The sequence below is a fragment of the Vulpes vulpes genome, chromosome 6 (assembly GCF_048418805.1).
Source record: "Vulpes vulpes isolate BD-2025 chromosome 6, VulVul3, whole genome shotgun sequence".
Lineage (NCBI taxonomy): Eukaryota > Metazoa > Chordata > Mammalia > Carnivora > Canidae > Vulpes > Vulpes vulpes.
Window position 1 is genome coordinate 8,565,909 of NC_132785.1, and position 15,675 is coordinate 8,581,583.

A 15,675-nucleotide genomic window follows, 5' to 3' on the forward strand; every position below is an offset into this window, starting at 1 on the left:
AACTGGATTCCAGGGTCCTGGCCAAACTGCATCTCCCTATTTTTTTTCCTTTTTTCTTTTTTTTGGGGGGGATGGGTATTTGTTTTTATTTAAGTTCAATTTGGCAACACATAGTGTAACACTCAGTGCTCATCCCATTAAGTGCCCTCCTAAGTGCCAGTCACCCGGTTACCCCAACCCTCCGCCCACCCCCACTTCCATAACCCTTTGTTTTTTCCCCCAGAGTTAGGAGTCTCTCATGATTTGTCTCCCTCTCTAATTTTTCCCACTTGGTTCCCCTTCTGTCCCTTATAACCTCTTTCACTATTTCTTATATTCCCTATATGTGCATCTCCCTATTTTAAGATGGCTAAGAAGAGAGGCAGTCCTTGCCATGGCTCTGACAAAAGCTACTAAAAATATATAAAAATTAAAAAAAAAAAATCTGAAGACTCATGTGATGCCATTAAATTCCACCTCAACTCTAGGAACTTTCTCTGTCCAGTGGGCCTAACAAAATCCTACAAACCAAGAACATAAGTTGGTCCTGATGCTTTCCAGGGAGGAAAAAAAGGCTAAAGGTGAAAAGTTTAATCACTATGGTGTTGGAATCACTGAGCACAAGGCACAGCTACTGAAGAACACAACATGCGAGGTCATCAGAAAGAGAACTGTCCCCTTAGACAGGCACCTACCCGGAGAAGTGAGAACAGTAACAGAAGTCTTCAGAGACTTCCAATTACTGCTTTTTAAAGCTTTCTTCCTTATAGCAGTTTCGTTAAATTATCCTCTTTATATGAAAACTTACCTTTGTGAGAGAAAGAAAACACTGCTTTAAAAAAAAAAAGAAATCTCGGAGACATTATCTATCACAGTGATACTCTGCATTTGTGGTCTACAACTCTCTGGCTTTTCTTCAATCCAGCTTTACCTACTTCACAGCTCTGTGAATGGGGGGTGGGGGGGTAAGGGGCAAGGTGACTATCCCTAAGCCTCCTCTTCTAGTTCAGGAAGTGATTAATACTTTCCCCCAAAGGGCGGTCAGGGGGATAATGAGACAACAGAGATGGAGAGTGACATACAGGATATGAAACACCACGCAAATGTAGTAGGGAAGATTTGTTAACTTAGGGTTCTGAACAGGACCTAAGACACATATGACTGAGTAACTTTTCATTTTATCATAAGACCCAAAGGAAATCTGAAACTCACCTGCTAACTGCGCGTCCAACATTCGTCATTGCCGATGTCATTATTTCTGTGGTCAGGCTCTCAACAAAGCTAATGCCATCTTGTCCGATTCCACTATCAGCCGCCAAGCTGGTATTGCTCAGCTCTCTCTCTGCATTTTCAATAGCTTCAGCAACTATCTTCTCAGCAAGCACTGTCTTCTTATCGAGACCAACATGAATTTGTGGGACATCAAGGTGAAAAATCCTAGACTCCTGACAGATGTTGCTAAGTTTCGAAACAGAAACCGGCTTACCGCTAGCAAGTGAATCCGGTCTAGAAATGTGCTGAGATGAATTCCCAGTACAATCGTGCAATTCTTTACGGTCACAGTATCTGCAAGCTTGACTTATGAGAGGTGACAACTTTTCCGCATAAGTGACCCTATCAGCTGCTTTCGTGGACTCAGACTCATGGAAAACTGCGGATCCTAAACTGAGCTCTAAAGTGTCATCCGCTACTTTTTTAGCATACTGCTCTATAGCTTGAACAACATTCTCTCCATGACCATATCCATTTAAGTTGCCTGTACTGTGATAAAATCTGTGATTTTGTGAGGGAGGCTGAAGAGACTGAAGAAATTCTGGCTCAATGTGAGACTTGGTATCTTCATCACATCCAGACTTTTCATAAAGGCAAGAATCTGTTAAGGATTTTGGCAAGCCAACCGCAGACGTTGTCAGCTCTTTTTTGACATCTCTTGTTATGCTGTGAGCTAAAGAGGTTGAATAATTATACAGTTCAGAGCACTCATTTTTATATGTATCCCGCGTCCATTCACAGGTTTGATTTTTACAAAGGTAACCTCCATTTCTTTTGCTTTGTCGTTCTTTATCTACTTCTTGGTGGTGTTCTTTATTTAGGAATATTAATAGTTCGTTCTTGGTTTTCACCTGTGAGCTTTGCAGGGGAAACATTTTTGAGCTGCACTTCATTTTGGTTGTCTTGGCAGCTTCTTGTAATCCTGATTTAACAGATCGATAAGCAAGTCTATTGGCATACTGGTCCATTATTAACTCACTATTGCCGCCTTCCTGTTTTAGCACTTGGATAATATGACCCGCATACTCGTCTGTGACGCTTTCACAGCTGGGATACTTATACGTCAGACCAGACATAAAAGGATTTGGTGGTAATGAAAGAATGAATGGATCTCCTTCTCGTGGGTATGCTACAGCCTCCATTTCCAACTTCTCTTCTGATCTATCATCTCGGCCACCATCAACGTAACAACTATTCTTCCTTTGCCTGAAAGGGATACAACTTCTAACTTTTGCTATTTTCTCAGCTTCTGTAATGACTTCTGCCGCCATATCACCTGCAAAATTGCGTAATGTTTGTAAATTTTCCTCTGAGCAATTTAAAACAGCAGGTGACACACTTCTTTGACTTTGTACATTTAAGCAAGGGCTTTTAACCCTGGGTTCTTGAATGACTTTATTATCTAAATGGGAAGCGGCCATTTCCGTTGCGAGAGAAATTATGTGGGTAGCTAATGATTCTGCAAATTGAACTTTTTTCCCTGGGTGCTCAGACTTTACATCCACTTCTGGGTGCTCTTCGTCTTCGCTACTTTCAACCTCTTCTGAAAGAGATCGCATGAGTTTCAACATGAACTCTTCTTTTTCTATAGTATTTTGTTCATTTTCAGACAAACTACCAACAGACGAGTTGTGAGGTGTAGAGGGTGGTGTAGCAGGTGCAAATTCTTTTGCTAATTCCCCCTTGAGCTTTTTGGTTAACTTCTTAATATCCCATTCAGAACTAGCCTGGGATGGCACTAGAGGAGTGGATGGAGGAGTGCCAGGTATTACATTTCCGTCTCTAATTTTCTGTTTATCTTCCACATGCAAACCATCTACACATGTAAGCACTGTGGAGGACAAAGTATGTGAATGAGGAAAAGGGTGTTCTTGCCCAAAAGCCAAGGGCTCAAGTGCTGTATTATTCAAATTATGTTTTTTCACAGATTTGTCCTTATTAGCAACTTCCTTCAAATCAGGTTTCTGACCTACAATTGTTGGACAAGGTGGTAGTGTCTCTAAAGAAAATCCGTGAGCTGATGAACCTTTACATTCTGGAACACAATTCTTTCCTACTGAAAGCAAACAGTGGGTTAAGTGATCTTGAGGATCAAGAAATCTGGGGCATTGTGACTCTTCTCTGGGAATAGGCAAGCCTTCCTTGTGTTCAGCACTTTTATCTACATTTGGAAGCACTGATTTGCTTTTATCTATGGAATGTTTAAGAATAGATTTAGATAACTGATCAGCAAACATGTCCTTATTGCTAGCTTCGCTCAGTTGCAGTGTTGCTTGGTCAGAGTGAAAAGCAAAGGGTTTTCCCTTTACTGCTGTAGTTACACAATCTGTGTGTTCATCAACTGTGTTCGTGCCTTTGAATGATGTCATTGACTCCAGCGTTTCATTTACAATCGTATGCACCATTGCTGTAGAAAAGTTGCTAATAATCACAGGATCACTTGGTAATTTTGAAGAGCTTTGCATTTCAATATCATCATTAGTTGGTTTAAAATCTTTCTGGCTACCTGGATTGTGGTCTGAGGGTAAACAAATATTTCTGAGACATGCTACTTCCTCTTCTTTGTTTTTTGTGGTAACATGTGTCTGGAGAGAATCACCATTCAAATTATTACCATCAGATGACTGAAGAGACTTTGCCTGATATGTATTAGATGAAATATGATATGGGAGAAGGGCATTTCCCGCCAAGGGCACTGGTATAGAAGTAACAACTCCAGAAGTACAAAACAAGGCCTGCTGTACTGTGTATTCCTTTTTATATTCCTGCATGGGTCTTGTTGCCATAACTGTCTGATTGTTAAAAGCAGGGGAAAACGTGGAGGTCTGTGTCAATGGCACTAAATTTTCTGTGCTCGCACACTTTAGGTTATCTGTAGAAACACTAACTGCTGCCTTGGTTGTGAATGTCACATCAACTTGTGAAAGCTCAATAAACGCTTCCTGTATTACAGACTCAGATAAGTCTTTTGCATATGACTTTACTACTCTGTCTTCACAGTCCAACGACCAACACTGTGGAGACGTGGGTGTTGGGGGATATGAAAACTGACACACTTCCATGATGCCTTCAAAAACAAGCTCTTCGGCAAGATCTGCAGCAAACCTAGCAACTGTGTTTGTGAATATCTGCTTCTTTACATACTGTAAATCCTGTAAAGCATTTGATAAAGCTTCGCTCACCAAAAAATTAGCCAGACTGCTAATGGCACGTTCTCTCAGTGAAAATGCACACTGCCTTCTCAGTTCATTAAATGCTATCTGAAAAATGGACGATGTCAATTTGATGGCTAAGTGGCACAACGCATTGGTACATGAAGAGACTCCTTTCTGTAAGTCTTTAAATGCACTGCCGAAACTTTTTTCCACAAGATCTGATGCAAATTTCTGAATACTATCTTTAATCATCAAGGATGTATTTTTAGATTTATTTTTTTGATCAAGGCTTCCATTCTTAAGAGCTATGGTTTTATTTTCTCCCTTTTTAATACTATGAATGTTTGAGGTTGCATGACTGTGCTGGGTATGAAGAACTGAGCCCAATACCTCACATGAAATGCTACTTGCATAATCCTCATAGGTGTAATAAACAGAATCATGATTTTCATGAATCTTATCTCCACCAGTATCTGTCTGGCAAAAACATTCAGCAGGAGTACAGCCTCCAAGAGGACTAAAGGCAGAAGATCGAATAGGGCTAAACAAACCACTGTCTTCCCCTGACGCCTTCACTGGGCGAGGTGAATCCGGGGCATCACACAGGTTACTATAAGGGGATTCTGGTTTACGAGGAGTTGGCTTTCTAACATTAGCTGGGAGAGCTGGACGATCAAACTTGAATTTTTGAGGATTCATAGTAGTGGTTACAGAGCAAGATTTTTCATGTTTGTGTCCTTTCTTTTGCGATGGCTTCCCTAGGACAGGATCTTTTGGAAATGGACAAGAAGCCTCTAAAGTTTGTTCTAGTTCATCAAACTGATCAAAACTATCAAAAAATTCACTTACTTCTGAGTCTGAATCCTCTATATCATCTTTCATCACAGGAATTTTAGGTAACTCAAGTTTTGCTTTTAAACTTTTCTGATAACCCTCTTCATCCAAGAAAATAACAGGACTTGGACTTGAGCATTCAGATTCAGAAGAGTAAGCAGGGGAAGAAGAAAATAATGTTTTCTGTGCATCACTACCTTTATCTGAAGCATTAGATGACCTATAGAAACTCTTTTGGATCCAAGGCTCAGAAATTAACGTGGTGACTGAAGTTTTCACAGAAGGTAGTTCTTTATGTCCCAGCACATTTATTAAGGAAGCTGAAGGGTTAGCCAATGACTTCTGCCTCCCAGAACTAACCAGAATCCTTAAATCATGGGTTTCTAAATGGTGACCAGAAGAAGTCTGTGAAGCAGCATCACACTGGCTCTTTATTGCAGTAATATTTATTCCTATAGGAAAATAAAATGAACAGAATCTTTTAAAAATTAGCTTATATCAATGGAAATAAATAGACTTCAAGCATGAAATATATATTCGTAGCTTAACTGTCTTCTACACTATGTGTTTACCAGATTCATCCCAAATCACACTTGAGAGCAAATACACCTTTTACTAAAATAATTTCATTTTACCTCGCATCTAGAAATACTTGGTCTACGAAATGCTTAGCTCCTTGTCACACGTGTTAGAAACACTAATATGATCCCTCTACCAGCTAACTCTTCTCAAATTTTAACCCAGGCATGGTCCAAACACTTAATGTAATGAAGTAAAACAGTGCTTGAACAGTACTACCCATAACAGATAGCAAATGGAAACAGCACAACTAAATGCACTTAGGAATCACAAGAAAATTTTTTGCAGAATCAAAAAGAAAGTTAGAATGTTTAAATTGTATCAAATATCAAGATGAATTTCAATTAATAAGTCAGCCCAAAAACTAGTAAAACTGAATGTTAAACTTTTATTTTTTCATGAAAAAGTCTAGTAAAGAACAAACCATCATTATATGGCTTTGAGGCCTCTTCTTCCTCTAAGTGCTCAAAAGCAGTGACAAAGTCATCCTCTATGGAAGACACAGACTGGTTGGTGTCATCATCATCGTCTTCCTTAGCAGTCTCAAGTTGGTGCTTCTGATGCAAATATGTGTCCAGGGTGTATCTTATACCAGTAGCGTATTTACTTAGGAGACTAAAGATAAAATCAATTCTGAGTCTTGGTAATGTAGGTGACACTCTCATGACGCAGAGCATTCCAGAATGCTGACTCTTGGGGAAGATGAAAGATGATAAAAATAATTTTATTTTCAAAATGTATTATACACACAAAGCATATTATCTGGAAGCGAAGCCTAGAAAAAACACAATCTCAGGGAAAAACAGAAATGTGTGTATCCTGAAAGGCTCCCCAATTTTGTATTGTTAACTCTTCCTTCTTTCTCTACAACATTTGTCACTTCTCAATCTTTCTTTCTCCCAATCTTTTTCTCATCGGTACTCAAATTCGACCCATTCTAGATCCTTAAATAACATTACAGAACTTTCTATCCATATCTTTGGCAATTACACTTTCCTATATTAGCATACATCGCCAAGAGTTTCCTTGTTCATTAACCTAGCTCACCAACCACGCTGTAAACTGGTAGAGGGCAGGAAGCAGGTTCTATTCTATTTTTACCCCATTTTCCAGTAGCTTCTAGCATGATACCACCTGCCCTCCTATTGTAAAAGAATCTTCCCCTCCTTTTACCTAAATTTCCCTAGTATTATAATACAATTTTATAATAATGTTTAAAGCTGGTTAAAAATATGAATCATCAGATTTTTTCCCTATACACATTATCTTAAAAAAATGCAAATATTGACAAATGACTTAGTCAAGAGCTGGAAATTAAATATAATAGCTAATCACCTCTTGTAATCCTAGTAAATAAATATAAATGAAGAACATAATTAAAGAAATGAGGCAACCAGTTCTACTTTTATCTGTACACCTCGTAATGAACATAGTAGTCTTTTATACTTGGAATAAGTAATCCAAACTTTAAACCTACTAACTCACTTTTTAGGAGGTAAAACATGCAAAGCATTTTTCTTTGATGCATTATCAACAAGGTAATACTTAAAGAACTAAATGCTATTATAAAACTAACTACCTGTCTGAAATGGTAACATTTTTATTTAAAAATAAAAAACATATCTTCAGATATCTTTATACTAAATTCTTTTAACAGAAAATGAGTTAAAGTAATTTCTCCAAAACACTGAACACAATATATAAATTTGGAATTGGCCGTAAAGGGGGGGAAAGTTCCTGTAGTATTTATAAAAAGACAGAAATCCAAGAAATCGAGAAATAAATTTTCAGAAAAAAAATGAATATGTACTTACATATCATTTGGGGAACTTCGCACATGAAAAATCTAATTTAAAGCTATGGCCAAAATTATCCTATCTTTCAGTGATTTCAAAGCCTCCTGAGTTATGTTTCTGACTAATCATATTTCCTTGAGATACCAGTAAAAAAAAAAAAAAGAAACTTCATCCAAGCATTTAAAAGTTTAATACTCTTCATCAAATGTCTTTATAAAATTTGCCCTGAAAAACACATTAGAAAGGATATATAAAAATTACCTGATTTAGAGGACCACCGTTTGTATCTGATGATTTACTTATATCCTTCATACAAATGATTTCATTTTCATTTAGACTGCAGAAGTGCAATGAATTCAGAAGATCTGGAAGTTCCACAGAAACTGCAGCTAAATCCTAATTTAAAACAGTAATACAAAAAAAAAAAACCAGTAATACAATAAATAACACTTTTGTTAAGATTCCTATAATGTGGGCCTTATCCAAAAACCGTAAGGTCTACTGTTTAATACATTTTCCAGTTCAAAAGAGTTAACATATGTAGTTTATCTTACACAATTTTTTAAACTCAAAAATAAAATGTACTAAAATATTTCTTTAAAAAATTAAAAAATATATATAAAAAATAAAAAAAATATTTTAATACCTATTTCTATAGCCTTTTAAATATTGACATCAAGTGCAAAAGCATTTTTACAGAGTACCTCATGCATCCATGACAATTAGGTTTTTAATAATTTTTAGCTACAAATGTCAACCTGCAATCTTCAGGTTAACCATGGAGTATTTCCTACATATAAGGATTCTTACCAATGGCCGGTGTTTCTTAGAGCTTAAGTTTTATGTTTGTTAAATACCAATCTATTTTTCTGGTATTGTAAAATACCAATCTATCTTTCTAGACTCTGAATAAAAATTTTATGAAGATATTAAGGAAAAGAAAAGAGATTTCCTTTTTTTTATCATTTGCCCTTTTTATGTAAATACTTTACCCAGGGAAAGAGTTATGAATGTCTTTGACCCCTCGTAGAATACATTCCTTTATAAACATGACTTTATCAGTAACTCTTAAAGAGGAAGTAGAGAAAAGAGAGAAATACTTTGAACACTTCTCTTTTCAGCCTTACATTCTCAGGAGTATGTCTTCTGTTGTGCTTTCTGTCTAAATAGTTTCCTTCAGGCAAGGGCATAAGGGAGACACACAGCAGACTATTCATTGATAGGCATTATTCATAAAAAAGTGAACAGTATTACTTGGTCCACTGGGAGACACTTTACCACAAAAGGAAACCCATGGCAATCACAAATATTAAGCAGCAGCACAAGGTGTAAAAACAAAACAAAACAAAGTATGCCTATCACATCTACACAAGCTTCAACCAATACATAGCTGTGAAGCTTTCCTTTGCTGATTATAATCTCAACTACCAGCCTCTCTGTAAACACCTGCATAGATCAGGCTAAAATTTTTGCACTGGTTAATCATTACTTTTTACAAATTTCACCTTTTAAATTTTATTCTAGCTCAATTAAAAACATAATAATCTGATAAAGTCAGATTAGAAAGACTATTCAAATTAAAATACAAGTCTCACTTTCTACGTTATGCTGCACAGAATGGAGGAAAAGTTAGCCTGCGGTTTGCAACTTTCTCAGATAAATTACTTTTGTGGTCTCCTAACTTTACTTTCTGTAACAAGAATATTCTGAAAATGCTAAAAGTGAAAATGCCCAAAGCACACTCAAAAGGTGATCTCAAAATGTCTTTTAGCTTTAAATAGGAATAACAACAGATGAATTTAAGTAAATTTTGGGCTCTTAAATAAGGCAAATTTCATGGCCTCAAAATTTGTCCCAAATAATCTCTCATGGTCTTTTCCAGTTCAATAAATTGACTATACCTGTATATGAGCAGCATCTGTTTCTTCATTAAAACCTAGAAATGTAACCTGAATAAAAAAGGAATAAAGCTCCATTAACTTGAGTTTTTAAGTCTTACTGCAATTAGATTGACAGAGCTGAGATATAAAAAAACACACAAAAAACATTAAAATGCTCAGTTATATACAAATGTTGAAGCATACCTGAAACCGCTATGTTCCATGTCAATTATATCTCACTTAAAAATAAATACATTTTTAAAATCCTGTCTTTGACAAAATGATAAGTTTTTTCAAAGATAATCACAAAGCTTTTTCACCAAAGATATGGTTCCATAATGTAGTTCTTCAACCTTCCCCACATCCACTGCATTAGCAAGTTCCATCAATTCTACTCCACAAATGTATCTCCCATACATGTTCCTCTCTCCACTTCCCCTGCCACCACTTCTCATCTGCACTACTACAGTCCTGTCCCACCTGGTCTTGATAATAATGTCACTCCCTTGGCAAACCTTTCCATGCTTCCCACTGCCAAGTCCTAACTGAGGCCCCCAGGCTCTGGGTTAGCTAGTGCTTTCAACCTTCCCACACTTTCATTCATATACATGGGCCCCCTTTCTGGGTCTAGAGCATACCCAGCATGTTCTTGCCTAAGAGCTATGCAATAACACCCCCTCAACGTGGATCTCTATTGGTTGGATGTTTCCATACCTTGCTCCTCCTTACTCTTCAAGATCCAACTTAAATGTTAACCCCTAAGAAAGGCCTTCCCTGGGGAGGTCCCCAAAACTCCTTATTGACTCCCTGTGATACTACCACTTATTCCTTCAAAACACTTACATAGTGATTTCTCTGCAGAAGTTTATATAAATTAAATTTCTAAAGAATATCTAATGGCAGGGCATCTGAGTGGCTCAGTTGGTGGGGCGTCTGCCTTTGACTCAGGTCATGATCCTGGAGTCCCAGGAATGAGCCCTGCATCAGGCTCCCTGTTCAGTAGACAGTCTGCTTCTCCCTCTCCCCTGGCTCATGCTCTCTTTCTCTCTCAAATAAATAAATAAAGTCTTTAAAAAGATATATCTAACGGCATGAGAAAAGGTCACATTACTAAGTAAAAAGGACAAGTTACAGAAAAAATGATACAAGGTATGCACCCAATTCCAAACTTATTTATTTTTAAAAACATACATGTGAAAAACAGTACTGGAAGGGAATACACCAAACTGTAAGTAGTGATTAATTCTAGATGGAATTATAAGTGATCTTATTTTTTTTTCTTTGTTCACCATGGTTTTTTCCCCCTAATTCATAAAATTAATGATAGGCATTTTCTTTTATATGCTTGTAGTATTTCTTAATTTTCTATAAGCATCATGTACTACTTTTATAATCCCAAAAAAGTATTTTTAAAAAATGTACATTCCCTTTATGCCTTTGATATCACAGAAAAGAAAAGAAAAATTCCATTTGAAGTCAGCATGGTAAACTGTCAACTAAGCAAGTACTGTGACTAAAAATATAAATACTCTAATGACAGCAATATGGACAATCAATTCTCAAGAATTAAGGGAAAGCAGCATAGTTACGACATAAAGCGACACTCAGTCTCTTTCTGATGACTCACAAACAAGTCAGAATATTGTATTACCCCAGGATCGTTATCCTGATTAATTATGGTTATCACTTCCCAAAAGTGCTACAGCCAATTTCCAGGTTTCTAGGTAAACTGTGAGGCTCTAGGAGCCAGGCTCCCCATCTGCAAAACTTAAGCCGTACAACTCCACTTCCACAGTCGTGAGGGTTAATCAGAAAACATGGAGGAAAGTGCCTTGCACATCACAGACATGCAATAACAAAGACACACAAAAATGAACTTCCTTCCTTTCTTGGAAAAAATACTTTGAGATACGCACACCCTCAAGTGAGACAGAATTCCTTCTATTCTTTCAAGTTTCCTTTTACTGAATACAAAAGAGAAAATAAGCTGACATGGGTTTTGAAGATGCCAGCAGTCTTATACTTCCCATTGATTGAGGAATGCCTCACCAAGGAATGTGGGCTCAGAAAGGCTCTACGTAAGCAGCTGGAGAGACACAGGCTGGAAAACTGTGTGAGGGCAGAAGGACACAGGAGACTTGCCACACTTGGCAACAACTGAGGAGATTAAGAGAAGCTCAGCTTGACTAAAGTAAAGCAGAAGGGATAACAGAGAAGATAAAGTCAAGAGCCCTGGAAATTAGCTGACACAGAAGGAAAAGGCTCAAGTCAGAGAACACAAGAGGCCTAAAAGGTATGCTCACCACCATCCTACGGAACTACTTCAAATATAGTTTCTCAAGGATGTTAAAGAAAATCCTTCCCCGAAATAAGAACAATCAAGACTTTTATATTAGATCCTTGGTTTCAAAACAAATTTTCTTTTTTAACTAATATACTTACCACTTCTGAACTTGAACAACCTAATACCTTACTTCTCTTATTTCAAGACATGAATGTGTTGCTAGACTGTTTATACTGCAGGAAAAAATTTACTTCTTTTCATAGTAGTAAGTCCAAACAAAGACTGGAAACATTGATGTAGCAAAAGCAGGTGAGCAAATAGTATATCCTGAGTAATAAATACATGAATTTCAAAACGAATTTATCACTACTGTTTCATTTTGTATCAAAGTACTGAACTTAAATAATCAGGAAGCTAACAATAACCAAAAAATAAATATGAGAATAGTATATATTTCATGTCCCAGAGCAGAAAATTTTAGCATTAAAGTATGAATTACTGCATATAGCAGGAATCAACTAATACTGTGCTGTATGTCCAGTGAGTGTTTAACAATGCCAATGCACGGAATTAAATATGCTCATTATAACACACTATGACAATTATGTCAGCTGATATATAAAACAGATACTTCTCACACATGAATTAATACGTAGAGATTTTAGGCAACTCAAAAATAGATGATGCAGCTTTACAAGGAAGCGTGAAAATACATTGTGTTTAAGAAAAGATACATAAAGTATTAGGTCAAACCTCAGTCAAATTGGCATGTTCATCCTGCTTTAAACAATCCTCTGCTGATATAGTGCATAGTTCCTTCTCACTCTGTAATAAAGACTTGACAGACTGGAACACATCTTCACTGAAGCTCTGAAAATAAAAGATATTCTTAACTTATTTAATTCTGAGACAGGGTAAAAGATCCTGCAGATATTCTATTTTTAAATGTAGGGTCACTAACTCTCCAATTAATATTCATTTGGCACCTGTGGATACATACGGACCTCACTGAACTGAGAGGAAGAACCAACAAAAGGCTTAATCAAGTAGAGTCCCACGTGCTCAAAACACATACCGTTGCCCAGCCATTCGATCTCCTGGAAGCTCATAAGGCCCCCATTCTGGGTTCACTCACTTGCACCCCACACTAAAACCCAACAGAGCGCATACCTGATTCCCAAGTCACTGGCAGAACAGAAGTGACAATTACATAAGGAGTAAGGTAATGTGGATGCTATAATAAGGCATGCAAACAAAAGTGATTACTCTCATAATGAAGCTGGAGATGGAAAAAAAGATAATAACTTGAGCTAAGGCTTTCAGGGGTCCTAAAGCATCCATGATAAAATGAGGGAGGGGGAGAGGTCACAAATACAAAGGAACAGAGGGAGGAAAAAATTACATAAAGAAAACAATAGGTATTATAGTCAGAGAGAGAAGGAACATTAATTTCATTCTACCTTATTCTCCTTCCGCTGATTTACTGATCTGCTCTTCTATTAAAAATGTCCTTACTCCCTAATCTTTCCCTGTAGAAATCCTACCCAGCCCAAGACCTGTGAAGATTTTCCCACCCCTTCATCAAAATAAATGTATTATCTGCACACTGAGAGCATTTAATCCATATCACAACATATTATCATGAGTGTTTTCATATTTAATGGTAGGAAATAAACCAAATTATTGAGGTCAGAGACTCTGTTTTACTCAATTTGTTTCCTCAGATTTCAGTACCTCACATACTATATGAACTCAATAAATATTTGCTAATTTTAATAAATAAGAAATTAGTGGAAATCTCTGGTTTAAAAGACAAGATCCATATGAAACCAAAGCAGTAAAGAAAAAAAATCTAATATCAAATATGAATATGAATGACCAATATTAACTCAGGATTCTTTAAACATATGTACTGCATTTTTCTACTAAAACATCACAGAAGCAATGACCCTCAGTAGTAATGAGCACACCCAGGACAAAGATATTGGTTTTTAAATATCACTTGCCAATAAAAAGAACTAGAGCTCTTGGGAAAATGGCTGGTTCCAGGCTAGAGGCAGAGAAAGTATGACATGCAGGGGGGGACATCTTAATTGTGACAGGAACCAAGTAGGTGCTCAGGGACTAAACAAGCTGTTTCAAAAGAACACAGAAGCAACAGGTGAATGGGATTAAGAGTACATTTACTGTGATGAGCACTGAGTAATGTAAAGAATTGTTGAATCACTATACTGTATGGCTGAAACTAATATAACACTGTTAACTATACTGGAATTAAAATTAAAAAAAAAAAAAGGAAAGGAAAAGGAAAAGGAAAAAAGGGAAGCAAAGCCAACCTGAAGGATTTCCACTAGTCAAATTTAGGAATCTTACAACTGGATTTTTTTTTTTTTTTAAATCTCTGAATCCATTACAAGGGACAGATAAAACAATAGGGGATGGGGGAAAAACACATAATTTACCTAAGAATGCTAGATGACAAATATGGACAGAATGACAAAATTTTTAAATGCTATTTGTAAATCCCAATGTAATTACTGATCTAGGGAAAGATTATCAATGTATCCTATCACAGGGTTAAAAGCTACTCACACTCTCAGCATCACCCTACAGATTACTTGTTAATTGTACCAGTTATAAAGGATACATATCTTTATATTGGAAATATCTGGTGATACTGGGGGGAAACCAAAGAGACACAACACCCAAATAAAGTGCAAATCTTGACTGGAACCTAGATGAAGAGCAAAGTAAAAAGTAAGATATTTGAGACAATTAGGGAAATTTGTATATGGACCGCATGCTAGATGAGGTCATTGAATTAATTTTTTCAGGGGTAGTAATGATGCTGATATTCTTAAGAAATGTCTGCAGCCTACTCTCACATGGTTTCAAAAGGGAAGTGTGGAGAGGGATGCGTGCACATGTGTGCACATGCACATGTGTGTTCTATATACACAGAATGGGTACTACAAAATGTTAATAGAGGGTGAACTTAAGTGAAGGGTATGTACAGTGTTCATTGTACTGGTTTCCTTCCTCAACTTTTCTGTGGGCTTAAAAATATTCTGAATTTTAAATGATTCTGTTTTCATTAGTGACTGGAAGTTTTTAAGCTAGGATACAAACAACTCAAAAAAAAAAAAAAAAAGAAAAGAAAAAAACATGAAATCTGAACCTAAACTACTGATGTAAACTCATGACACTGAAGGAGATATGGACACCAATCCTAGTACCCAGAGTACTTGGTTTCTAAAAACTAGAAAGGGTTCTTTGGAGAAATAGCCAATTCCAAGTCTGAGGAAAGGAAAGTAGAAGGTGAAACTGGGTTAATCTGTTATCCCAGGAAATAGGGAAACAACCAAAGAATTAAGAGCCTAACACAACAGGACATAGGCCCCAGCTTAGAGGGGACCATGTCTGAGACCCCTTGAGCAAATTAAATGAATATATGAATAAATGACCATAAATAAATAAAAGATTGTAAAATACAGAATTTTTAAAATCCATGAATCCAGAGCAATACAAATTGAATGAATGAATGGAAATAAGCTCATTTGCCTATTCCACCAAATCACTAACCTGAAAACTGGTAATTCAAGGGCATTTACCCTATCTTTATAGGAGATACTATAGTTCATTTAAGATTAATGGGGGAAAGCTTTTCTTTAAGAATTCTAGGTAATAAATATAAAAGAAATGATAACATTAGGAAAATCATCATTTTGCAGGTTCTAAGAAATAAAAGATTCAGGAAACAGTCATTAGGAATACCAAAAATATTAGATAAAAAGTTGTTGGGGAAAAAACAAGGTATTTGCACACCTCCAAGTATCATCTCATAGATAACTAGAAAATGGAAAATACACTTTTAAAATGGAGTGCAGGCAACATTA

The 15,675-nt window shown here is 36.6% G+C and overlaps 1 protein-coding gene across 11 annotated transcripts in view; it reads right to left on the reverse strand.

The window, feature by feature from the left end:
- The window catches only part of AKAP11 (A-kinase anchoring protein 11), a 49,178-nt gene that overhangs the window by 17,741 nt on the left and 15,762 nt on the right, over positions 1–15,675 (reverse strand). For all 11 annotated transcript variants that reach the window (XM_026009607.2, XM_026009609.2, XM_072760614.1 and 8 more), the window contains 5 exons: positions 12,533–12,649; positions 9,517–9,564; positions 7,877–8,011; positions 6,244–6,511; positions 1,192–5,692 (listed from right to left, as the gene is read on the reverse strand). In XM_026009607.2, the coding sequence (XP_025865392.2) occupies positions 1,192–5,692; positions 6,244–6,511; positions 7,877–8,011; positions 9,517–9,564; positions 12,533–12,649 (5,069 nt within the window). The remainder of the gene's footprint in view (positions 1–1,191; positions 5,693–6,243; positions 6,512–7,876; positions 8,012–9,516; positions 9,565–12,532; positions 12,650–15,675) is intronic.